Source organism: Drosophila ficusphila, unplaced genomic scaffold (assembly GCF_018152265.1).
Source record: "Drosophila ficusphila isolate 14025-0441.05 unplaced genomic scaffold, ASM1815226v1 contig_198, whole genome shotgun sequence".
NCBI lineage: Eukaryota > Metazoa > Arthropoda > Insecta > Diptera > Drosophilidae > Drosophila > Drosophila ficusphila.
In genome coordinates, this window is record NW_025064092.1 from 1044536 (window position 1) to 1068051 (window position 23516).

A 23516-nucleotide genomic window follows, 5' to 3' on the forward strand; every position below is an offset into this window, starting at 1 on the left:
GTTTAAAAATATAAAGAGTCAAAAATACTAATACCTACTTATTTACCGCCGTAATCTGGGGGGAAAAGCCCTAAGTTGGGAGCACTGCGCTCAAGTCCGTAATACCAACGGAGCTTAATTCCCGATCGAGAGCTTATCGATTGGAAATTCCAGGAAGCACAAACTCGCGAGCGCAGGCAACATATGTAACTGCGTTTTCGATTTCCAGTCCGGCAAGATGGGAAGTATTTGCGATGAGAAATTGTCCAAAATAATGGACAACTTTGACGACACCTGGGAGAAGATCACCAACAGCAGCTCCGCCAGCGTGGAGGGCATCGACTACGAGGGAGTCGACTGCGTACTGCGCCCACTAAAGGGAACCATCTGCTCCGAGTATGTGGTGGCGCACGGAAGGTGCCCTCTGCGTCCCGTCCGCAATTTCGGCGAGGTCTTTCTGCTGCCGCACATCCTGGAATCGATGCATAAGCTGGGCCTGAACAAGCTGCTCCGCCTGCAGAGCTACACTTGGCCGCATTTGGCCAAAGGCGCGGGAAGAGGGGCGATGATCGTGGGCGCTCCATGCAGTGGGCGCACGTTGTCCTACTTGCCAGTCGTTTGCCATGCTGTTTGCACGGACACTCACCCCCTAAAGGAGGACCCTTCCCCCCTCGGGTTTCTGGAGACAGGGGCCTGGCGACCCGATGAGTACGGCCCCAGGGCCTTGATTGTGGTCCCCGATTTGCAGCGCGTTCTCCAGGTGAGCGCCCTGTGCCACGCCCTGCTGCGCCATACGAAGAAGGAGGATTGGTTCACACTCACCCTCAATGTATCCACGACCAGAAGCGCCGAGTTCTTCCTGAGGCTCCTCAACGGAGTGGGCTGCCTGGTGGCCACTCCTGCGCAGCTGGTCTGGTTCTGGCAGGAGCATCCCGGCCTGATGCGCTTCCCACGCCTCCAGTTTCTAGTTTATGACGACGTGGACCTGATGTCCGCGGAGCAGCTAACCGCTGCACAGCAAGTTGTTCAGGGGCTTCTGCCCCTCACAAGCCACCCGCAAGTGGTGATGGTTTCCCAGCACTACAGACCCAAGCTAATGGCCGAGTTGAGAGCGGTGAACGATGACCCGGCTCTTGTGTTCGGGGACATACTGGAGGCAGCTCTATACGGCGGAACTCGCATTCGGATTTCCATTTCCTGCTCTGCGGCCAAAAGCAGGGCGGTGGTCCAAGCGCTACAGCAGTGTCCACCGAAGGATTTCCGCACGGTGATCTTCTGCACCAACGACACGGACATTCAGCAGCTAGTGGTGGCTCTGGAGGATCAGGGCTACGACTGCCTGCCCTACTTCCAGACCGCGGGAATGACGGTGCACGAGAGGGTGCTGAGCTGGCAGGAGAACACCTGCGGCGCGATCCTGCTGTGCACCGACAGCTGCCCGGAGCTGATCATCCGGGACGCGCACTCCTTGATCCACTACAGCATGAGCAGGTCGTGGAGCCAGTTCAAGCTGCGGCACCTCGTGCTGTCCGAGCACCTAAGCAACCTTTTTGCTTCCCCGGTTGGTCCCTTGAAAAGGCAGTTGCAATCGCTGGTGCTCCTCGACGACAGCAATCACCGGAAACTGCCGCGTCTCGTGGACTTCCTTCAGGTCCACCAGGAGGTGGACCCCGCCGTGTTGGCGGTGGCCAAGCGCCTTAGGCAGGAGATGGACAATGCCAATAACAAGAAGGTAACCCTGTGCAGCCAGATCCTAACGCTGGGCAAATGCTACAAGCCCGTCTGCACGGATCGTCATCACCTATCGAATGCGGACAGGTGTCCGGATTACATGCCCGCGTCCGGAGATGTCAAGCTCCAGTTGGTCCGGGTGTACTCGCCAACACACTTTTGTGTCCGGCTGCTGGAGCACATGCCTCCGAACGGCACCTGGCAGCTGCTGCCCAATCCGGCAGTGCAGCAGATGCGCCTCCAGTTAATGCAGGAGCAGGAGCCCCGACGGTACTGGCCCCCGGTGGTCGGCGACATCTGCATGTACCACGGCAAGTTCACCAAGGAAAGGGTTCGCGTGCTGAAAGTAGCGGCCATAGAAAACCCCAAAGTGGTCCAATCCGATTTGTCGGTGGAGGTGCAAGGCCTGGATGTGGACACGCGCACCACCGTCACCACTTGTGGCCAGCTCTTCGACTGTCCGGAGGCGGTGCAGCGGGAGCCACCATTGGCCTGCGACCTCCGGCTTTTCGGCCTGGTGCCGTATTCTGGGGAGCGCAGCTGGACCGAAGAGAGCAAGCAGGATGTCAGGTACGTGCTGTCTCAGTTGCCCAATGATCACTTCCTTCAGGCCAAAATCGAGTTCACCGCCGCCGGCACACTCTTCGTCCGGGATCTGGTGGCCATCGTGTACGCCGACCAAATCAAGACGCATCTGCGGTATCTGTGTCTTGCAAAGAAGCTGATAGCCACCACTATGGCCAAAAGATGTGTGCAAGCGACCGACTGGATCAGGGACTTCTTCAAGGAGGCGTTAATAGATGTTGAAGAAGAAGGAGACCTTGCAGGGCACAAGGCAAGAGCGGAGCAGCCGGAGGAGAACGAAGTGGAAAATAAGTTGAAGGAAGCGTGCCCAGCACAGGTGCAGAGCAAGCCCGTCTTGAGTGGGAGATGCCAACGACTGGTGAAGTTGGCTCTCGAGATGGGCAGGGAGAACGAATTACAGCAGATACAGCGCGCAGCCGGGTCTGCAATGGGAGAAGAGCTTGCTGGTGAGATGACGAACCTCTCCGTCAGAACAAACGAAAACACCGGGGCCAACTCCGAGAACGATAAGGTGGCCCAGCTGTACGAGTGCGTGAGGAAGTGCGCCCTCCTTCAGCTGGAAGATAGGAAGGAACAGGCTCAGCCAAAAGAATCCGATCGAAACTGCAACGATCCAGTTGAATTTCTCAAGCAGGTCTTGAGCACTGAGGACAGTATCAAACGGAGACCCAAGCAGAATAATAAGGCAAGTGCTGCTAAGCCAGCGAAAGAACCACCTAACCACTTCCAGATGGAGATTGAACTACCACCCAATGTGGTGCGTCCGCCGGTAACCTACTATCAGACCATTAGTACGTTGGAGCTGCAAGTTTCCCTACCAGACGATGGTCAGGAGTATAGTTGCTTCCTGCAGGAACCACAGATATTCTTCAGGGCCACCTCCAAGTCCTCAAGTCTGATACAGCAGTTCGTTCTGACCCTGAAGCTTCCATGCAGAAGTCTGCGCCATCACAGCCGCGGACGCACCGTGTACATTAGCGTCACCAAGGAGTTAGCCCGCTACTGTCCACTGGCCCTCGGCGAGTACCGTTTCCTCAAGCCCAACTACGATATGTTCGACAAGGTTGACTACCACCAGCAGAAGGCGAGATCCCGATTGATTCGCTTCCTGGAGAATTTCGGTTATGCGAAACCAAAAGCCAGATCGCAGGAAGCGAGCGAGGAAAGTGAGGACGAAGAGCCCAACCTGGTTGGAGTCGAGCGCGGGGACATTAACACATTATACGACTAAAAAGGAAAAACGAAAATATTTGAAGAGGGTATTCTAATTTCAGTCAGATGCAGGCGTCGCAGTGAAGGAGACACATCCAACCTCATAAAGTATACACATATTTATGTATATATTGCTCGACTAAATCATATCGACGCATTTCCGCGAGTGTATCGTATGTTGAAAAATTCAATTTTACAGGAGAAGCTTTTTTTATTTAATCTCTTAGGAGCACTGTAACATACGATTAAATTGAAACTTAATTTTTATCGGAACTCTAGGGTTTTCAGTTATAATATTTCACAAGGTAGTGAGACATTAGGTGCCTAACAATTTTGCATTCTCAATTTTGAAAAAAGCGACATACGATACTTTCGCGGAAATGCGTCGATATAGCCATAGAAAAAAACGGAAAAACAATGGGAAAACAAATGTTATATACCGTTTTGTTAAGTGACTTAAAATTTAAATTAAACATCATGAAAATCGGACCATTATATTATGTAATCTATTTAAAATTAACGTAGTTTTGTGGAGTATAGAATTATAAAAAAACTTTTGAAATTTAAACAAAAGTTGAACTATAGAAATGTATCATAATCTCATAAGCATTATTTTTGGAACATTGCGTTTTCTCTTGAATTACAAACTAAATGTTGCTAACATCGGAAGATAATTCATTTAACTGTCATAGGAACAATCGGAGATTGGACTTTAGTACCATATATGTAGCTGCCATAGGAAAACTTATTTGTATGAATTCCCAACGCATATTTTATTGTGATTTACCCTTTAAAACCATTGCAGTTAGTGTAACTGAAATGTTGTTGCTGAAAATCCACTACTAACATATATGAAAATCAATGAAATACAAAAACGTGGTTTTAATTAACTTTTTTTGTTTTTATTAAATATTTTTCTACTCGTTTTTGTGTCATAATTTACAAAAAGATTTCCGTTTTGGTCATAAAAATATATATGATTATATAGATAGTGTTGTATGCATGTCCGCGGACATATACGAAACTTTTCTGAGTGCAGACATAGTTCCTATGTGGGGGCGATAACATTTTGCTGGTGTCAACAACTAAGCGGGTTGGTTAAAAAGGATACATAAAAGTGGTTACATAAGGAGTTTGGTGTTTACTGGTTGTATCCCGCTGTAGTTATCCTAATTACTTTCCCTTTATACTTATCAACTAGGGTCGTTCTACTAACTTTAGGCCAAGAAAAAAATAGATGTAAAAAACTAAAAGTCCGTAGCATAAAGGTGACAAGAATCTTGAAAACATTAAACAATTGCGTAAAGTGTTACTTTTGCCTATTTCTGCTAGCGAAGTAATTCCTCTTCTACAAATTTGTGCAAATAGTAATGATCTGAAATTCACTTCTCTACAAGTGTTTCAACAATAGCTCTGAAAGAGGGATTTCCTGGTTTAAGGGCGAATAAACTGCGCACAGTTCTTAAAAATAAATAGTACACTGCATTGCAAATCGGCAAAATTATTGAAACTTCTAGTGCATACACTAATAATTTTATTCATCGGGTGACCTTTCTGCTATGACTTCGGACTTTGAATGGTTAAAATCGGCTTGCCTTCCCGGAGGTCGATCGTAGTCGAATCTTAGCTACGGCTCGAGCGCTCCGGGGATCGTGCCGTGCCGGGGGAGCTGCCCCCGTCCTCCTTTCCTCAGTCGTCGCTCTCTTCGAACGTGGGACTGCTGGGCGAGTAGGCCGGACTTGTGGGACTGTAGTGGGATGGCGCCGTCGGCGAGTACATCGGCGACGTGGGCGAGTAGTTGCGGGCCGTGGGCGTGTACGTTGGTGAGGTGGGCGAGTATTTGGTGCTGCTCGGCGAGTAGATGGACATGTTGGGCGAGTAGCGCGGACTCGTCGCCGAGTAGGTCGACCCAGTGGGACTGTACTGGTTCGACGGCGAATGCTGCGGCGAACTGGGCGAGTAGAGCGGAGAGGTCGGCGAGTACTTGGGAGATGCCGGCGAATACTGCGGCGATCCTGGTGTGTACTGCGGCGATCCTGGCGATCCATCGTAGGACGGCGATGGCGGCGAGTACGTGGGCGATGTCGGAGAGTACTTGACCCCTGTCTGCGAATAGGCCGGCGATGCCGGTGAATAGTGCGGCGACGCTGAGTAGTTCGGACTAGTCGGCGAGTAGGATGGTGTTACGGGAGTATAGTTGGGACTCGTTGGCGAGTAAGACGGCGATGTGGGAGAGTAGCATGGCGACGTGGGCGAGTACGAGGGACTCGACGGCGAGTAGGATGGCGATGTCGGCGAGTAGGAGGGTGAGTTGGGCGAGTAGTTCGACGAGCTGGGCGAGTAGGCATTGCCCGGCGAATACATGTTGCTGCCACTGCCCGCGAACGACGGACTCGACTGGAAGTGCGGCGTGGGTGAGTACACAGACGAAGTCGGCGAGTATCCGGACGAAGATGGCGAGTAGCCCGTCGACTGGGGATTGAAATTCGTCGACGTCGAGGCGTAGTGCGGACTCGCTGACGCATACAAAGGTGATGTCGGCGAATAGTTCGGACTCGAAGGCGAGTAGTTGGGCGAGGCACCACCAGGCGACGAGGCCGTGTAGTTCGGACTCGTTGGGGAGTAAGACGGTGAAACGCTCGGCGATGCCGGGAAGTACGGCGACATCGAGGGGCTTGGCGAACTGGGCGACGAGCCCGGATGAGCAGGCGACCAGCTGGGCGACATTCCGGAGGCATCTGACGCAGCCGATGGCGAGAAACTCGGACCTCCGGGAGTCATGGCGCTCACTATAAACACAAGAAAGAAAGAGAGGGAAAATGTTATAGTACAATAAGCAAATACATATATTTATAGCCTTTTTTTTAGGGCAAAATCATTATCTTGATTGACGGATTAAAGCCAAAAAAGAAACCGAAAATAATCTACTGGCAGATTGAGCAAAGGTAGAAATCAAAACTGCAAGACAGCTAAGGTACTCACCGTGGCCTGGTGGCGAGAAGTAACGCGGCGTGTTGCAGTTCACCCAGGGCGTCATCGGTGGCGTCATGCTCGGCGTGGACCCGCCGCCGATGAACATGGCAGCGCCGCCCAGCATGCTGCTGCCCAGTGTGTTGGGGATCTCGATGCCGAAGCGACACTTCTCGGCGTCGAGCAGCAGGTCGAAGCAGCCGGTGCCCATCTTGGGCAGCTGGCCCATGATGATGTTCTCGGACACGCCCCTCATGGGATCCGTTTCCGCGTGGGCGGCGGCGTCCATCAGCACGTCCACCGTTTCCTCGAAGGAGCAACGCATAAGGGCGCCGGTGTCCTGTCTGTTAATGCCGTGCCGAGTGATGGCCATCAGATGGCCCTTGGCGGTCATCACGTCGCACAGGAGGGCCAAGTGGCGGTAGTTCACGTACAGGCCGTAGAACTGCAGCACGGCGTTCATCTCCTTCTCGACGGACTTCCGCACCGCCTCGATGCCCAGCACCTGGAAGATCTCGCAGATGTCGTTCGAGGAAGTGCGGATGGGGTCGACGTCTCGCTCAGAGAGGACCTTCATCATCGAGGTGCCGTCCGTCTCGAGCAGCCACTCGCCGATGGCCTTGAACTCGCCGGTCTCCGTGATCACGATGCGCTTCTTGCTGTCCGTCTGTGGCAAATGCATGTACACCTTGCCAATGGCCTCGATGCCCTGCAGGGTCATGTCCGACAGCATGTTGGCCTCGATGCAGCGCAGGAACATGTCGTCCTCCATCTTGTCAACGGCCTCGTCCTCGTCCTGGAACTTGTTCTCCTCGTTGTTCATGATCCGGATGCGCAGCACCAGCTTGTCGGCGTTGTCGTCGTTGAAGATGCAGTTGAGGTCCTCGCCGAAGCCCACGTTGATCTTTTCGGCGATCTGCTCCATGGTCAGCTTCTTGTCCGTCATCCGCTTGCGGTCCAACTCGATGCGGAGCAGCCAGGGCGAGATGCGCGTGGGATCGAAGTCGGGCATTTCGTAGTAGACGTTCACGAACTCCTGGTCCTCGGATATCACCGTTCTCTGCGGGTCTGGATCGTAGTAGATGGCTGTGTTGGCTGTCACCTTGCGCAGCGTGGTGTGCTCCAGCCGGCACAGCACGTTCTTGGCCTTCTCTGCGTCGCGGGCAGCGCCGCCGGTGAGGAAGACGGTTAGCGACGGGGCCTTGGGCTTCTTGGATATGTTGATGATCTCCTTGAGTCGCGGCACACCCAGGGTCACGTTCTTCGAGGACACACCAGCAAAATGGAAGGTGTTCAGTGTCATCTGGGTGGCAGGCTCACCCAAACTCTGGGCGGCTAGCGCACCCACCATCTCGCCGGGATTGGCCTGGGCCTGCTGGAAACGCGTCTCGATTTCTCCGATCAACCACTCGAAGGCCTCTGTGGACAGACGGAACTCCTCCGACACGTACTTGGTGCAGAGCGTCGAGCGGATGAGGCACTGGAACAGCAGCGTGGCGTTCTCGTTGGCCTGCTTCGATATCCGATCGTTGCCCGTGACAATGACGCACCGCTCGAGCAGTCCCTTGACTCCCTTGATCACCCGCATGGGCGAGAGGTCCGTGGGCAGGCGCTTGTTGATGTGAAAGATCTTCTGGACGTTCCAGATCATGCGTTGCAGGTTGCACGGCAGCACCACCTTCGAGTCGCCGTTGGGGAAGATCTGACGCAGGCTGTCGCGATCGACGACCAGGCGGTCCCACTCCGCCTCCAGTTCCTGGATGGCCTCGCTGCTGTCGGTCATCTCCTTGATCACGTCGTCCGTGAATACCTTCCGCATGTACCGCTCGTTGCTCCAGTCGAACTTGAAGCGCTTCTCAAACGCCTTGTTCGACAGCTTCACCGTGGGCATGTTCTGGAACTCGACCAGCTCGCCGCACAGGCCGTCCTCGCCGTAACGCAGCTGGATGAGCTGGCCCACCGAGTTTCGCACCGTGCCGTCGTAGTTGACCATCACCGACTCCATAGCCTTTATGAGACGACGCTGGATGTAACCGGTTTCGGCTGTTTTCACAGCGGTATCGATAAGACCCTCACGACCGCCCATGGCGTGGAAGTAGAACTCCGAGGGAGTCAGGCCGGCCAGGTACGAGTTCTCCACGAAGCCTCGCGACTCGGGACCGTAATCGTCCTTGATGAAGTGGGGCAGAGTGCGCTTGCGGAAACCGTACGGGATCCGTTTGCCCTCCACGTTCTGCTGACCCACACAAGCAATAACCTGGAAGGGGGAAAACCAAACAGTTAAGCGGGACAGCAATGAAATCGCAAACGTGTAACTCACCTGAGAGATGTTAATGTTGGATCCCTTGGAGCCGGACACCACCATAGCCTTCAGATTGTTGTACTCAGTCAGAGACTTCTTGGCCGAGCCACCAGTCTTGTCACGAGCATCGTTCAGGATTCGGTTCACCTTGTTCTCGAACGTCTGACGCAGCGTGTTACCCGGCGTGGGCTCGAGCTCCATGTTGTGCGCCTTCTGGATGACGTTTATCACGTCGTCCTTGGCCTTCTTGATGGCCTGCTGGATCTCGTTGTAGGTCTGCGGATCGGCAATGGTGTCACCGATACCAATGCTGTGGCCCTCGAGTAGCAGCCAGTTGTTGATCACGGTCTGGATGTTGCCGTAGAACCGACCGGCGATGTCGTGGCCGAGCTCCAGGAAACAGATATGCAGCAGGGAACCGGCCGAAGTACCCAGCGTCTTCTTGCAGAGAATACCCATGATCAGTTCGCCGTGCTCGACCATTACCTTGGTGTCGCCGGGCGAAATCCATTTGTACGGCCCGTCATCCTCCTCATCCGGATGCGTGGAGTGGGTGCGGATCATGTTTACGTTGCCGGGGATGATCAGGGAGAAGATCTGCTTGCCCGTCCACAGGGGCCGCGGCTTGAGGATGCACGGCTGCGGCATCTTGCCGTCCCAGGTGGGCAGAAACATCAGCAGGTTCATCACCTGCTCGCGCGTGATGAACACGTCGCGCTTGGTCATCTTCCGCACCGCCGTCAGAGTGTCCTGCACGATACCCATGACGGGCTTATTCGCCTGCGGCGTGATAATCTGTCTGGGCGTGATGTGGATGTTTTCCACCTCGGCTCGCGTCTCCATCGACTGCGGCACGTGCAGGTTCATCTCGTCGCCGTCGAAATCGGCGTTGTAGGGCGACGTACAGGAGAGGTTCATGCGGAACGTCGACCAGGGCAGCACCTTCACCCTGTGCCCCATCATACTCATCTTGTGCAGCGTGGGCTGTCGGTTGAAAATCACCAGGTCGTCGTCGCGCAGGTGCCGCTCCACCTTGTAGCCGCACTGCAGATGCAAGTCAGAGGACTTCGGATGGAAGCGCAAATCGATTCGCTCGCCGTTGTCGCGCACGATGTACTTGGCTCCCGGATACTGCGAGTTGCCCCTTCGCACCAACTCCTGCATGCGATCGATGTTAAAGGGCGTAACCAGCTCGGGGAAGGTCAAGTTCTGGGCAATGGAGCGCGGCACACCGACCTGGTCGATGCGCAGATTTGGATCGGGAGTGATGACGGTACGGGCAGAGAAGTCCACACGTTTGCCCATAAGGTTTCCACGGATCCTGCCCTCCTTGCCCTTGAGACGCGCCTTAATGGCCTTCAGCGGCTTGCCCGACTTCTGCATAGCCCTGGGCATTCCGGGCATGTCGTTGTCCACCAGCGTGGCCACGTGAAACTGCAGCATCTTGATGTTCTCCTGGATCACGTGCGCCGCCGCACCACTGGCCTCGTTCTTGCGCAGCTCATTGTTCGCCTTGATGATGTCGGACAACTTGTGGGTCAAATCGTCCTGGTTCTTAGCCGCACCGAACATCACGACCGCTGGACGCACAGCCAGGGGCGGAACGGGCAGCACAGTGACGATCATCCAGTCGGGCCGCGCGTACTTGGGGTCCATGCCCAGAATGAAGCACTCCTCGTCGGTGATGTGTTTGAGGATTTCCCAAACGCGCTCTGCCGACACAACGATCTTCTTCTCCTGCGAGTCCTCATTGGGATGCTTCCACTCGGCGGTGAGGTCCAGTCCCGTCCGCCGGATCGACGGCTGGTAGTGACCGCAGCCGCCGTGACCGGGCTTCTTGTTGGGGTCCGGCTGCTGGTTCTCCTTGGTCAGGTCCATGTCCTCGCCGCCCTCGCAAATCGTCTTGCCCTTGCACAGATCGTAGACGTAGGCCAACCGCTTTCGTGGCTGTCCCTTCGACTTCATCACGATCTCCTTGATCTTAGGGTTGTGCGGTGACACCAGCATCTTGGAGCAGTAGAAGCACACGCAGCGCAGGATCTTGATTGTCTTGGTAATGAAGCCGATGTGAAACACCGGCTTGGCCAGGTCAATGTGTCCAAAGTGACCGGGGCACTCGGTCATGTTGCCGGCACACGTCTGACATCGCGATGTCCTGTCGATGACGCCCTGGCGCGGGTCCATAAGACCGCCCAGTTTGGGTCGACCTCCCTCCATAGTCTCCGCGAACTGAACACCTCCCTCGGTGACGGACATGCGGCGCTGCAACCGGAAAATTTATCCGTAAGTCATTTAAGATCGGGTTGCAATAATTAACACTAAAGCTACATGGGGATTCCCCATTAAATAATCTAATAAGTTCCTATCCATGTAAACAATACTAGTCCCTGCTACTACTGCATACTACTCCATGTTACTTTATTTACAATCGTAAGATTTTACATTAAAAATGTTTGAAGATAACCGATGAAGATTCGTGGCATTTGTGGCAAAAACATTTAAAATCCATCCTTGACCCAAAATTATAATTATTGTAAAAAATTATAGTACTGACTTATCCCCAGACAACTATTCTATAAGTCGTAGCCCGACTTCAAAGCCCCCTCTCCTTGAACGTATTCCTTTGATTTCGATTGTATTGGAATTTTCTAAGATTTTACTAATCGGATCTATAATCATCCAGCAGAATATTTATTTGACTCGAATCAATACCTCATATTCCAACTCATATAAGCGAAAAATAAAGAAAATTAAATGCATGCGAAATTAATGACATCTATTTATTTGAAAAAATTTCACGCAGAAATGCGATGTGGGCGATTGCGAATTTGAATTCCCCGTTTACAATTTTTCAATTTTCAATATGGCGTCGGTCTGGGGTGCTGCACTTACAATTTCATCAGGTGACAAAATGCCGAACTGTACGCGCTTCACCTGGCGCAGCGGCGCCTTCGAGTCCGTGGTGGTACTCATCTTGGTCGGTGGTGGCCACTACGCACTGGGACCACTGGCGACTGCGACTCCCAGGAAGTGGGGCTGCTTTCTGTTTTCTGCTGCGTCGTCACTCTTTTCACCTCGTGCCGTCGAAAGAGGAACAAAGGGGCAATCGTACGGCGAGGATTTGAGGGGGCGTGACCAAAAACGAGGCTGGATAAACAAACTTTATCTGTTGCTGGCTTTCTTGCCGTGCATTCTTTAACACTCGGCCTTAAGACGCGATACCGAATGCCAATTTCCCCGTTTTTCTTACGCGATGCGATGTGAAAACGCGGACAACGCCGACCGAAAAGTGTGCCCGTAGTGACTGCATTTGAAGATACTGCGGCCCAGTACGGTCATACGAAGGGAGCTGCCAGGTGTCTAGAACTCTGTTTTTAGCTATAGCTAGAATATTTATCGCATTAATACATTTACTAATGTAATTATAATTTCCTTTTTCCAACGATAATAACAGATAAATGATTACAAAAAAAAAAATAATATTTCCATAAAAATGTCCATGTAAAAACTGGTTTGTCAAAATACATAGTTTTTGGTTAATTTAGACCAAATTAAATTCTTCCTTTAATTTAGTAGCTTGCACAAAATGTGAACCCAAGGCATTTAATAGAGTTATCCACTGTGAATAACTAAAGAACAGACAAGCTCGTTAATAAATCTCAATTAATAAAAAATTTTTTTAAACAAGTAACGCTTCCACTGTCTTCCGCTGATGACAGCTCCGTGTACAGTGCTGGCCAACGACCGCCTGAGCAGTGCTGCAAAATAGCGGCCGGTCAAGAGCGGTCAAGCCATCAGCTGTATGCTCCGTTTTTGGTAATTACGACAATAAATCGCAATAGCGGCGCAAAAGCAGTGAACGATGAGTGAGGCCGGCGCCAATGCGGATGCTGTGGCGGCCGAAAAGGAGCGCAAGTTCCGCATCCAGGGTGCGTTTTCCTATCCCGTGCGGCACTATGATTCCTTATTTCACTGGAGTACACCCTCTCCTCCACTTTGCAGCTGCCGCCTTTTTGGGCCTGGTGGGTGGTGTGTCGGCGCTGTTCGGATTCTCTCGTACGTTGGCCACCGCGAAGAAGGCGGATAACAAGGTCCTCCAGCAGGCTGGAACGCGACAAGGACTGATCCTGATGGACGAGGGTGCCACCCTGGCATTACGTGCTCTGGGCTGGGGCACTCTGTATGCCGTCATGGGAACCGGCGCCTTCTGCTACGGCTTTTGGAAGCTGTCTGGGGCCAAAGATGTGGGCACTTGCGCTGGATTAAGACTAAAACATCCATCTAATTTTAACTTCGCTTGCAGTTTCAGGAATTTCGCCTCAAGATGGGCAACGCACTGCCGAGGATTACCAAGGACGATCCGCCCGCCAGCCGCACCGACTTTGAGAGCCTAACGGACCTCATGAAGTACCTCGCCGCCTGGAACAAAGAATGAGCAGCTCACAAACACACACTTAAATTTAAATCTAACGCCTGAGAAGACTAAAACATAAACCAAAACTATTGTTGATTGAGTTTACATGCAGGCAAATGTTTTATTTCAAGATAGCTTTGGTGGATAAAATTGGCAGATTAAAAAAGACGAGACTTATGTCACCTGCCAGTCTGATAAGAACAGATCGAACCAATTTGTTTGTTGAACAATAATAAATCATGTGAAATACAGATTCGTTTGAATTTTCGTTTTGATTGTACTGAATCCAGTGTGTAAGCTGTGGACATACAAATATTCCGATTGTTTCTGATTAACTGTTTTTCCATTTGAACAGTAAAAAATGACTTTTCTTTTCATTACTTAATCTTGTATCTAAGCATTAAACATAATTTATTTTGCGATTACGGGATTCAACAGTTGAAAATTTAAGAGAACTTTAACAATTTATTTTATCTACTTTACATTTATTACCGAACTTTATGAATAGGCTTATTTCTACTTTTTTCGTTGAGCGGACAGATTGTGGTGCGCAGCGTTGTTAATCATGGTGTTTCGCATAAAGTGATATTGGTCCTCTAGGTTGTTCTGCAGTTCCACTATATCCTCGTGCTCCGCCTGAAATCGAGTGGCGGTATTTATAAAAACCAAAGATCCTCGTATGAAGTTCTGCAGGTTGGGGCCCTGATCGAGGTAGCGCTGCTGCTCCTCGTTTGGTTTGAAGTCCCCTGGGCGAGTCTCCATATCTAGAGCAGCCTGCATAACGAACTCAAAGAATTTGTGCTGCTCCTGCTGGGCGCGCTCCTTGTAGTCCTGCACCTCTTGTTCCTGATTGCTGGACCCCCAGACTGAACAGAAAACTAAACATGTAGCCATTCCTGAAATCGTTGACCAATAATTCACTTACTTTCGTCTAGGTCAATGTTGAACAAAGTGCTGGCTTCGTAGGGTCGTGGTTTCAAGGTGGCCTCTAGCTGGGCGGGCACGTCCTTAAGATCGATGTCGGATAGATCGCCACACGAATCGTTATTCATGTTGCAGTGTACGTTTTCCAAACGAACCGACGAAGATATAGTCGTTTCTATGTTTTTTTCTGGATTTATTATTGGTTCCATCGCGTCGAGTCTTTTCAAATTCACTTTTAGTGTTGTAAGGCGCTTCCGACCAAGGCACTTACCGTAACTATTATTGCCAGTGCGGCCACAGCTGGATATCGTCAATCTAGCTTGGCTTACTAAAAAAAATCGATCAACAGATTTCAAAATAATATGTAATAATTTATTAATTCATGTTTTAAAGCTGAAATTAATAATTTGGTCTAACTCTTCTTTTTAAATGCAATTATTTTTTCCCATTAAAGATATAAAAAATCTTCTTATTATTAACCAAGAAAAAAAATGTTTCCACAATGCAAGCTAAAAAAAAGCGGCTTTCCTGTTTTTTAATTGTGTAAAGCAAAGTAGGCTTACACTTGTTCTCACCAAATTGTTAAATTTTTCATAGTTACACCTAATCAACTCCAGCCCCAGATAGATATATTTTTTGCAAACACAAAATTTGAAAGTTGCCCAAATCGGAAACGATGATCTATACAAACTTGGTGCGCCTGCTCTCCCTATTGGTGGGCTGTCTTTATCCATCGTATTCATCCTACAAGATCCTGAATAGCCAGAAGCGCAGAGATGAGGACCTTTACATGTGGATGTCGTACTGGATCGTCTACGGGATCTTTGTGCTCTTTGATTTTCTGACCGCGGCTCTGGTGGCAATCATTCCGTTTCTAAACGAGGTCAAACTGCTTTTTCTTTTCTGGCTGTTACCCAACGTGGGCGGCGGAAATCAGGTGATCTACGAGGAGTTTCTTCGATCCTTCTTCAGCAGCCACGAGCTTTCTATCGACCAGGTTCTGATCCATGCCACCTTGACAGGCGGTAATTTAGTGGGTCAACTGATCAGCTCTATTCTTGGCCACCTCATGGCAGTGGCGGATAGCTACCTTCTTTCGCGGGGACATCGTCCAGCCCTTCAGATTACGCCCAGCATGGAGGACATAGTCAACGATGTTATTGCCAAAAGACAGTTAAAGGAAAAAAGAAAGCAGATGGAAAACCTATCCGACACCATCGATGAGGTCCTTAGCGATAATCCTATTAGAAAAAGCACTCTGTCAAGTTTGGATTTACTCAACGAATCCGAATCCGGTTTCTTGGTTGCAAAAGATCATGGATTTACAACTAAGGAAAAACCCGAAACCCCGCCGAAGCCAATGCGGCAGTTAATACCATCCAACAAGGAAATCCCCAAGCTGGATGAAAATCAGGAGCAGAATCTTAAATAATACAGTTTTTGGAAGCCTACATTTTTACTCAGTTACTCTTACAACAAACCATACAGCATTATCATTCTAAAATATCTTTGTCCTAATCAGTTCTAATCAATAAATTAAAACGTAAATCAAACCCATCATTCTGCAATTGCAAATCATATACAGTTTTTCCGTTTAATAACTATACAGTTAAAGTCACTTTATAAGATCAACTTTATAACACATATTAAAAGTATAGATTATATTATATTATATTAATTTAATATTAACTTAAAATAATTAAATATATTATGAATTTAACAATAAAATTATATGTTGTTTGAAAATTTAAAACTTTATATCAATTAACTAGCTAATGTTTTTGAATAATTTACTCCACTCTTTTTTGAAGAACACAGATTCTGCAAAGTAGTGGAGTTTATTTATTAATGTTTTTTTATAGATTGAAGTAAACAAGATATCATATTGAAATCAAATTACCTCGTTCATCTTATCCACTTATTTTCTAGCTTTTTTTCTGCACTTTTTCGACGCGACATCTCTGTGGCTGCTTCTGCCTGCGATCCGGCAAGGCCTGCGGCAACAACTCAGCAACGACTCAAAAAACAGCTGCATTTAACGCGATTGAATTTGCGATTTGTGTCCTTTGTTTTATGAGATGATATGCCGACTCTGCCTGGAGGATGCTGAGCACGGGGTGCCTATTTTCGGCCAGGACCCGTCGGCGACGCAACCGGCCCTGTGCCAGCTGGCGGAGCTGATCGAGCGACATCTGCAGTTGGTGGTGAGTAGATTTGGACATAGTTTGCATGTTCGAGCTAGCAAAAGCCCTTCGTGACTCCAAAAATCCATTTGTCTTCCCTAGTTGGCAGCCAACGATGCGGTGTCCACGTGTCTATGCAACCGTTGCTGGCAGCAGCTGGCTGAGATCGATCACTTCTGCTCCATGGTGGCCGACAAGCAGCGCTCGCTGCACCGCTCACTGCAGCTGAAAACGGAACTGCCGGAGCTGCCCGAGCTAGCGGAGCCAGAGCCCGCCCTGGTGGTATGGAACACAGAGTCGCCAATCGAGCCAAAACTTAGTTACGAGGGCGACGACATCAAGGATCACATTTTGTGCGAACCGGTCATCGACGCCCTGTCCGCGGGCGATGAAAAGGACAGCGACTACGGTGACACCTTTGAGCCGGATTTTGAGGCGGAAATGCACCAAGATGACGAGTCTGAGCCGGAACCGGTGAAGCCACGCCCTCGAGGAAGGCCGCGTAAAACGTCGCTGCAGCAGACGCACCAGATCATCAAGAGAAAGTACGAGAAGCGCAAGCAGCAGAACAAGTCCAAGATCACAGAGTTGTCCTTAAGGGAGTCACGGGCTCGGCTAAGGGAGCTGAAGCGCAGTACCGCAGGCGCTGAAGAGGACCTTGAAGACGACGAAGACGAGGATGAGGAACCAGAAGCTGAAACGACTCCAGACACCGACGAGCAGCCAAAGCCCCGTGGCAAACGCGGCCGACCAAAAACCAAAAAGCTGGTCACTGCCGACGACAATGACGATCCCTCGGAGGCGCCTGTCAAGCGAAGCAGCATCAAGGAGATGGACGACTATATTGCCGCCAATGTTAAGTTAGACTGCGCCATCTGCGCCGCTCCGCTAGAGGACTTCAACGATCTCAAGCGCCACTTCCGCGTGGAGCACGACTGCACCGGCTATGTGAAGTGCTGCAACAATCGATATAAGAAGCGGACGCTATACGTCGACCATCTGCACTGCCACAAGGACCCGCAGTACTTCAGCTGTCAGAGCTGCCGCAAGAACTTCCTGAACCGCAACAGCCAGGTGATGCACATGCTGCGCTTCCACTCGCAGCAGCAGGAATTGGTTCACCAGTGCGCCATCTGCGAGGCTCGCTTCGCCAAGAAGTTCCTCCTGACCATGCACCTCAAGGGACACAAGGGCACCGAGCGGCCCGAGGTGTGCGACACCTGCGGCAAGACGTGAGTTGTGCTAGACCGGTAGCCAGTCCCCTTATGCTCTCCCTTCTCGCATTTCAGATTCCGCACGAAGTTCGAGCTGAGCGCCCACGTTAAGCGCATGCACGCGGCCGACTTCACGCCCATCATCTGCGACATTTGTGGGACACATTTCAGAAGCAAGGCCAACTTCCTCATCCACAAGAAGGCGCTGCATCCGGATGGGCCCGTGGCGGAGGTGCAGTGTACCCTGTGCGGCCGCTGGCTGCGGGACGAGCGGAGCCTGCGCAAGCATCTGGCTCGCCATGATGACCGCGACGGCGACACCAAGTACCGATGCCTGCTCTGCAATGCAGAGAAGTCATCCCGTGCCGCACTCAGCAGCCACATGCGGTACCATCACTCCGCCAAGCGGCACAAGTGTAGCCTCTGCGAAAAGGAGTTCAAGCTGCCGCGCGCCTTAGCCGTGAGTTAGCATGTGCATCGCATCCTGGTCGTTATAAACCCCGTTTCCCCGTCTCTTGCAGGAGCACATGGCCACCCATACGGGCATTGACCTGTACCAGTGCCAGTTCTGCACGCGCACCTTTAAGTCGCACGCCAACATGCACAACCACAAGAAAAAGATGCACCCGAACGACTGGGTGCGGAAGTACTCTCAACCCAGCAGCAGCATTACCTCTGCGGCAGTTCCAGTGGCGCCAGTCGCTCCTCCGCTTCCGCCGCCTCCTCCTCAAGTGGTTGCGCCCACCACTCTGGCCGGTCATATGCTGCCACCGCTGGGCGGGATCGCCAAGTCCCTGATCGAGATACCCGACCCCGAGGGCTTCGACTTCGTAAGCAACAGCTCCGTGTGCCCCACGCCCGACTGAATCTATGTCTCTGTGTCTGCTACTTTGTGTGTCCGTTCCCTGGCTGGGATTTATGTATAAAACCGTACAAATAAACTGGAGTAATTACTGTAGTTGCGTGGAAATCGTGGGTGTTCAGCGGTCAGTTCAGGGCTCGTCCTCCGCCTCGTCTGCCTCCTCCTCGTTCTCCGTGAGGATGGTGCGAATCTTCATAAGCAGCTCCTTCTTCACAGCATCCGGGACCAGAGTCCGGGCTTTGGGCGTCACCTCCGTGATGAGTTGCTCCACGGTGAAGCTGTTGTTCGTGCCCTTTTCCAGCAGGATGGTACGGCACATCAGGCGCACCTCGTCTCGCCAGCCACACTCCGTCAGCCGGCTACACAGCAGGTCCTTTATTTTGGAGCGGTCGCCCGTGAGCACTGTGTACTGGTCCACTGCGGCGGAAACGGTCATTCTAAATGAGACACGCCAGGCAAATGGGTTTTGGGGTTCTAATTCTACGAGTTATGTACTTCTCTCTTGGGGCGTCTTCTTCTTCCTGGTCCTTGTCGATTCCGCTGCCTCTTCCTCAGCCTCTGCTTCTGCGCTTCCTCTTCTCCTCCTTGCCCGGTTCGTCGCGTCTTTCGTTCTTTTTGTTTGTCCGGTTCGCCGTTGTTGTAAGTTGTTAGTGTCGCCGCCGTTGTAAGTGCAGACAATCTGGCTAGTATTCTAGCTAGTTTGCAGCTAAATATATCATTATATATAACGCTCATAACGTTTTTGATTAAGAGTTACGCCTTTTAATTTAATTTAATTTAGTTAAACAGAAATTAATCTGTTGTTAAACTAAAAAACCATTCAAGGACTTAGCATCCTTAGACCTTGCCTTAAATCTTGATCAGCCACAATTCAGTAACTAGATTATGAATTTCATTTCAATTTAAAAAAAATCAAATCAATATGAGCTTTAAGAGTTAATTTTTTGCTGGGTAATAAAATTACGTTTTTCTGCTAATTTTTTTATGCGTATAGGTCAAACTAAGTGCTGAAATAATAGCTTGTTCCTTTCTTCCGCTTTGGCATCTCTGTCGCTGGACGTTGATTCTTCCCACGATCTGGCAACTCGGCGACGAAGTCTCGTAAACTGAATTTGCCAGGCAATTAATTAAATTAATTGGTGTGCTTGCAGTCGTAAAGCAATGATATGCCGCCTCTGCCTGGACGATGCGGAGCACAGCGTGCCAATCTTCGACCATGAGGACACCTCCGATCAATTGGCGCCCTCCAATCTGGCGGAGCTTATTGAGAAGCACTTGCAGCTGGTGGTAGGCAATTGGAATTTGATTTAAACTATTTATATTTCTGAATTGCATTCCCCTTGCCAGCTCCTGCCCAACGATGCCGTGTCCAAGTGTCTGTGTACCCAGTGTTGGCAGCAGTTGGCCGACTTTGAACAGTTCTGCTCCATGGTAATGAAGAAGCAGCTGGGCCTGCAGCAACTTAAGATCGAGCCCTTTTCGGAGGACGAGGACCCGGACACCAAGGCCCAAATTTTGTGTGAGCCTGAGATCGACGTAAGTCCTGCTGCGGCAGACAACGAGGAGTGCAACGAGATCGATGGTGATGCCAGCAGCAGCAGGAGCAGCAGCTGTCGGACAACCACACGGCAAAAGATGCGCTTGCCTTCGCCCATCAGGCGCAGCATGCGGCCGCGCGCAGCCACAGCCCCCAAGAGCCGGATCGTAAAGGCCAAGGCCAAGACGAAGCGCCACCAAACGGAGGAGGCGGACGAGGATGAGGACGCCGAGGGCGATCCCGAGAGCCGGAGCAGCAATAGTCGGGAAATGGACAGCTATATTGCCTTGCACGGTCGCCTGGAGTGCTGCATGTGCGGCAGCGACGATCAGTTCCAGAGCTTTGCCGAGATGAAGAGGCACTTCCGCAACCAGCACCAGTCCGCCGGATACGTTGTCTGCTGCCAGCGGCGCTACAAAAAGCGGGCCCTCTACGTGGACCACCTTCGCATGCACAACGATCCAGACTACTTTAGGTACTTGGTCAGCACAAGCATTTCGTGTAACCCCTATTAACGAACGAACTTCAGGTGCAAGATCTGCTCCAAGCAGCTGGTCAGCCGGATTAGCTACGATGTGCACATGCTGCGCTTTCACTCCAACGAGGACGAACTGAGCTTTGCTTGCGACCAGTGCTCCAAGCGGTTCTCCAAACAGTTCCTGCTCACCATCCACTCCAGGGTACATCAGCAGGAGCGAAAGGAGCAATGCAAGCACTGCGACAGATCGTAAGTTAATGGGGACGACGGAAAGCACACCAGAACGCATTTGTTATCGGGCCCGCTTGGAACAGGCTTAATGTACGCTTTCAGGAAGTTGGGCTCGAACTTGAATATTTGAATCTATATTAAAGTCGGTTTCAGTTCAATGGGTTAAAGTCTTGTTAAGTGAACTGTAAAATTGTGTGCTTATTGCTTATTGTATGCTGATCAGTGATCACACTAACTAACTATGTTTTTCTGTCAAAAGCTTTCGAACCGCCGTGGACCTGCGACTGCACATGCGACGCACCCATGACCCCGCCTTCGTGCCCTTCATCTGCGACTCATGCGGCGCCAAGTTCAAGACGAAGCAAAACCTGCTGGTGCACAAGCGCACCGTTCACCGCGAGGGCTCCCAGCTGCCGGAGGTGCAGTGCCAGGAGTGTCAGGTGTGGCTGTCCGACGAGAACAGCCTGCGAAAGCACATGTACATGCACCTGGACGCCGCCTCGCTCCGCCAGTGGAGGTGCGAGCAGTGCGGTCTGGAGAAGGGCTCGCGGGCGAAGCTGGCGGCCCACATCCGCTACCACCACCCGAAGGAGTACTACAAGTGCACGCACTGCGGCAAGGAGTTCAAGAGCAGCCGGGGCCTCGAAGAGCACACGGCCACCCACACCGGGCAGGATCTGTACGAGTGCGCCTTCTGCGAGCGCACCTTCAAGAACTCGGGCAACATGCACAAGCACCGCCGCCAGATGCACGCCGCCCAGGTGGCCGCCCTGCAGCAGCAGAGGAAGGTGCGGCCCAGCAAGCGCAAGGACAAGGGCGACCTGCTGCTCGACGTCCTGGCCGCCGGCGGAAAGGAACTGGACCACGCCATGGATGTGGGCGTCATGAATGACTGATCGATTCCAAAAACTAAATAAACGCATGGGGAATGATATACAAACTGCTGCCTTTTTATTTGATTCTTTTCATAAATCACTCTAAATAAAAAGAACTTTACAATTATTCCATTTTAAAGCAAAACTATTAAATATACATAATGTAGAGAGTAAGTTGTTCTAGACGAAAAGGTACGAGCTCAGAATTTGTCTCAATGTCACCAAAACTTAAGGCTTATGGACTTAAAATACACTTTGAGTAATATTTAAAAACTTTTTCTGAACTACGGTTTATAAAGCATTAAAGATGGCTTAAATGTAAAGGATTAAGGGTAACGGATGGAAATGCCTTTTCTCCATAATTGCTTAAATAACGAAAAAACTAAAACTAAAAATAGAGGGATTTTGTTGAGTTTGAAAGAATCGGTTCCAAAATCGATAGCATAAGGGTACAATTTTCTTTAATATTTAGGCCGAAGAATGTCTTGGAATTATTAAAATATATTAGCTTAGGAAATCCCTTTGTTTTCCCTTCCCCTTCATTCCATTCCCACTATTTTCAGTATTTCGGTGCATCATTACTGTGGACAAAACCTGAAAGCATCCAAGGCTAGAATGGCTAGATGGTGGCTGGTCACACTAGCAGAAGTAACTCAGAGGTTCGGTTCGGTAGAAAGCATTTCACAGTTTTTAGCTAGGATTTATTTTTAATTTGAGAAGTTTGGGTAAACAAAACCTTAAAGAAAATCAAGTTATAATATTTTTTTTTGCTTTATTTTTGATTTAAAAAATTAAATTAGACTTTTTTGGTCCCTCACCATCATTGCACCTACAGACCAAGTTTTAATTTTCTGGTGTACATACACACCGATTATGCATTCAATTTGCATTTGCTCTTAGTTTTCTCCTTTTCGTAGAACTTTGTAAAAAATTGACTAAGACTTAAATTGAGGCCGTTAAAGAAGTTATATCAACGTGGTACAGTTTCCATTGTCATGGTGAGTAATCCACGCGGTGCAACGTATACACACACACAAGTTGGTGACAAACAAAATGGTGGTGACCTATTAATATATTCCTTTTTTCTCCGCTTTCCCTTTCAGTCTTGTACAAACTTCAAGTGAGCGTGTTACATTTAGGACCAGCCTGGTTTTGCTTTGAGGATATTTCCCTTTTTGTCGTAACCTAGAGACGACTTTAAACCAAGCGGGAGATTGCCGACAATTCTAATCATTTCTTCTTCTCTTCCGTTTAGGGCGCCAAGACGATCATCTAATTGGTAGGTATGGTGTTACATACATTTGGAGCTTTGGAGATCGGTTCGAAACGTTTTCCAAAGCGAAAGAACAAAAGTAATGGTCGCTCCTTCTCAAACGCTTGATTTCTTGTAATCGAAAAGTTTCAATTAATTTGTCTTACAAGCAGTAAGATGATAAAGATTATTTGAAATCAACACACATAATTGTTTTCGTGGTTGACTCGTTTGTCAAGCTGTAAAACAATACACGAACAATTTGCCAAAAGACGTAACGTTTTACAAGCCGCTATGAACCATAGAAAAGTCTTAAATGGCGTGTAAAATGTTGCAAATAACACAAATTACACAAATACATGTAACGTTTTACGCGCCTTAACCAGTCTAAACAACAAATGAATTTGTAAATTTTGTATAACCATAAATGTTGTACGAAACTTATTCAATTCTGAAGAAACCCCTACAACGCATTTAGAGCAGGACGGTTATAGAGAGGTGGACTCTTTCTTATTCCTGACTGAAAGAGAAAGAGAAGATAGATCGTGCTGGATAAGAACGAGACGGCTTTAGTGTTACTAATTTTGTGTAAATAAACGATGAATTGCCAATAAATGCAGTAAAAAAAACAAGAAGCAAGTGCTTTCATTTTTATGGTTAACTCATGGTCGCCATTTTGTTGGCGCCAAAGTAACGGAAAATTTGAAGGCTTTCCACGATCGACATTTTAATTTTTGGGACTTGAAGTGCTGCCAGACCTACCGGTT

The 23516-nt window shown here is 49.9% G+C and overlaps 8 protein-coding genes and 1 long non-coding RNA gene across 10 annotated transcripts; 6 read left to right on the top strand and 3 right to left on the bottom strand.

Moving 5' to 3' along the window:
* Window positions 1-163: 163 nt before the first annotated feature.
* On the top strand, window positions 164-4397 carry LOC108091075 (putative ATP-dependent RNA helicase BoYb). Its single transcript, XM_017190077.1, has one exon. The coding sequence runs from the start codon at window positions 218-220 to the stop codon at window positions 3524-3526; it is 3309 nt and encodes a 1102-aa protein (XP_017045566.1). The 5' UTR covers window positions 164-217; the 3' UTR covers window positions 3527-4397.
* On the bottom strand, window positions 4388-12073 carry LOC108091074 (DNA-directed RNA polymerase II subunit RPB1). The gene is made up of 4 exons (XM_017190076.1): window positions 11672-12073; window positions 8798-11041; window positions 6490-8734; window positions 4388-6296 (listed from the first exon to the last, which is right to left on the bottom strand). Exons 1-4 carry the CDS (start codon window positions 11750-11752, stop codon window positions 5197-5199), a joined length of 5670 nt encoding a protein of 1889 aa, XP_017045565.1. The 5' UTR covers window positions 11753-12073; the 3' UTR covers window positions 4388-5196.
* A 458-nt stretch (window positions 12074-12531) lies between these two features.
* On the top strand, window positions 12532-13446 carry LOC108091119 (transmembrane protein 242). The gene is made up of 3 exons (XM_017190147.2): window positions 12532-12708; window positions 12782-13023; window positions 13083-13446. Exons 1-3 carry the CDS (start codon window positions 12642-12644, stop codon window positions 13212-13214), a joined length of 441 nt encoding a protein of 146 aa, XP_017045636.1. The 5' UTR covers window positions 12532-12641; the 3' UTR covers window positions 13215-13446.
* Window positions 13447-13638: 192 nt separating this feature from the next.
* Window positions 13639-14381, bottom strand: LOC108091118. The gene is made up of 2 exons (XM_017190146.2): window positions 14119-14381; window positions 13639-14059 (listed from the first exon to the last, which is right to left on the bottom strand). The coding sequence occupies exons 1-2, from the start codon at window positions 14324-14326 to the stop codon at window positions 13710-13712; spliced, it is 558 nt and encodes a 185-aa protein (XP_017045635.1). The 5' UTR covers window positions 14327-14381; the 3' UTR covers window positions 13639-13709.
* Window positions 14382-14705: 324 nt separating this feature from the next.
* On the top strand, window positions 14706-15669 carry LOC108091103 (uncharacterized protein T19C3.4). The gene has a single exon (XM_017190125.1). It carries the CDS (start codon window positions 14794-14796, stop codon window positions 15547-15549), a length of 756 nt encoding a protein of 251 aa, XP_017045614.1. The 5' UTR covers window positions 14706-14793; the 3' UTR covers window positions 15550-15669.
* A 425-nt stretch (window positions 15670-16094) lies between these two features.
* On the top strand, window positions 16095-18472 carry LOC108091102 (transcription factor grauzone). Its single transcript, XM_017190124.1, has 4 exons — window positions 16095-16321; window positions 16403-17532; window positions 17590-17974; window positions 18036-18472. Exons 1-4 carry the CDS (start codon window positions 16196-16198, stop codon window positions 18378-18380), a joined length of 1986 nt encoding a protein of 661 aa, XP_017045613.1. The 5' UTR covers window positions 16095-16195; the 3' UTR covers window positions 18381-18472.
* On the bottom strand, window positions 18401-19031 carry LOC108091104 (enhancer of yellow 2 transcription factor). Of its 2 annotated transcripts, none has more exons than XM_017190127.1 (2): window positions 18872-19031; window positions 18401-18793 (listed from the first exon to the last, which is right to left on the bottom strand). In XM_017190127.1, coding segments are annotated over exons 1-2 (288 nt in total). In that variant the 5' UTR covers window positions 18873-19031; the 3' UTR covers window positions 18401-18506. The 2 variants fall into 2 exon arrangements, with proteins under 2 accessions (XP_017045616.1, XP_017045615.1); XM_017190126.1 differs by having other exon boundaries at window positions 18401-18813.
* Window positions 19032-19434: 403 nt separating this feature from the next.
* Window positions 19435-21562, top strand: LOC108091116 (transcription factor grauzone). The gene is made up of 4 exons (XM_017190142.1): window positions 19435-19663; window positions 19724-20388; window positions 20443-20640; window positions 20882-21562. The coding sequence occupies exons 1-4, from the start codon at window positions 19538-19540 to the stop codon at window positions 21516-21518; spliced, it is 1626 nt and encodes a 541-aa protein (XP_017045631.1). The 5' UTR covers window positions 19435-19537; the 3' UTR covers window positions 21519-21562.
* Window positions 21563-22077: 515 nt separating this feature from the next.
* LOC108091031 lies at window positions 22078-23384 on the top strand. The gene is made up of 2 exons (XR_001771366.2): window positions 22078-22495; window positions 22601-23384. It is a non-coding gene; the product is annotated as an uncharacterized LOC108091031 (long non-coding RNA).
* Window positions 23385-23516: the final 132 nt, after the last annotated feature.

What these genes read in the sequence shown, in the direction of transcription:
- LOC108091104 (XM_017190126.1), bottom strand. Translation starts at nt 18,812, where the DNA reads ATGACCGTTTCCGCCGCAGTGGACCAGTACACAGTGCTCACGGGCGAC.
- LOC108091103 (XM_017190125.1), top strand. Translation starts at nt 14,794, where the DNA reads ATGATCTATACAAACTTGGTGCGCCTGCTCTCCCTATTGGTGGGCTGT.
- LOC108091116 (XM_017190142.1), top strand. Translation starts at nt 19,538, where the DNA reads ATGATATGCCGCCTCTGCCTGGACGATGCGGAGCACAGCGTGCCAATC. An exon ending in AGAAGCACTTGCAGCTGGTG is followed by an intron (nt 19,664 to 19,723) that starts GTAGGCAATTGG and finishes TCCCCTTGCCAG; the next exon opens with CTCCTGCCCAACGATGCCGT. An exon ending in TGCAAGCACTGCGACAGATC is followed by an intron (nt 20,641 to 20,881) that starts GTAAGTTAATGG and finishes TTCTGTCAAAAG; the next exon opens with CTTTCGAACCGCCGTGGACC.
- LOC108091119 (XM_017190147.2), top strand. Translation starts at nt 12,642, where the DNA reads ATGAGTGAGGCCGGCGCCAATGCGGATGCTGTGGCGGCCGAAAAGGAG. An exon ending in GCGCAAGTTCCGCATCCAGG is followed by an intron (nt 12,709 to 12,781) that starts GTGCGTTTTCCT and finishes TCCACTTTGCAG; the next exon opens with CTGCCGCCTTTTTGGGCCTG. An exon ending in AGCTGTCTGGGGCCAAAGAT is followed by an intron (nt 13,024 to 13,082) that starts GTGGGCACTTGC and finishes CTTCGCTTGCAG; the next exon opens with TTTCAGGAATTTCGCCTCAA.
- LOC108091118 (XM_017190146.2), bottom strand. Translation starts at nt 14,326, where the DNA reads ATGGAACCAATAATAAATCCAGAAAAAAACATAGAAACGACTATATCT. An exon ending in CAACATTGACCTAGACGAAA is followed by an intron (nt 14,060 to 14,118) that starts GTAAGTGAATTA and finishes TTTTCTGTTCAG; the next exon opens with TCTGGGGGTCCAGCAATCAG.
- LOC108091075 (XM_017190077.1), top strand. Translation starts at nt 218, where the DNA reads ATGGGAAGTATTTGCGATGAGAAATTGTCCAAAATAATGGACAACTTT.
- LOC108091074 (XM_017190076.1), bottom strand. Translation starts at nt 11,752, where the DNA reads ATGAGTACCACCACGGACTCGAAGGCGCCGCTGCGCCAGGTGAAGCGC. An exon ending in CCAACATTAACATCTCTCAG is followed by an intron (nt 8,735 to 8,797) that starts GTGAGTTACACG and finishes TCCCCCTTCCAG; the next exon opens with GTTATTGCTTGTGTGGGTCA. An exon ending in CTTCTCGCCACCAGGCCACG is followed by an intron (nt 6,297 to 6,489) that starts GTGAGTACCTTA and finishes TTGTGTTTATAG; the next exon opens with TGAGCGCCATGACTCCCGGA.
- LOC108091102 (XM_017190124.1), top strand. Translation starts at nt 16,196, where the DNA reads ATGATATGCCGACTCTGCCTGGAGGATGCTGAGCACGGGGTGCCTATT. An exon ending in AGCGACATCTGCAGTTGGTG is followed by an intron (nt 16,322 to 16,402) that starts GTGAGTAGATTT and finishes TGTCTTCCCTAG; the next exon opens with TTGGCAGCCAACGATGCGGT. An exon ending in AGCTGCCGCGCGCCTTAGCC is followed by an intron (nt 17,975 to 18,035) that starts GTGAGTTAGCAT and finishes CGTCTCTTGCAG; the next exon opens with GAGCACATGGCCACCCATAC.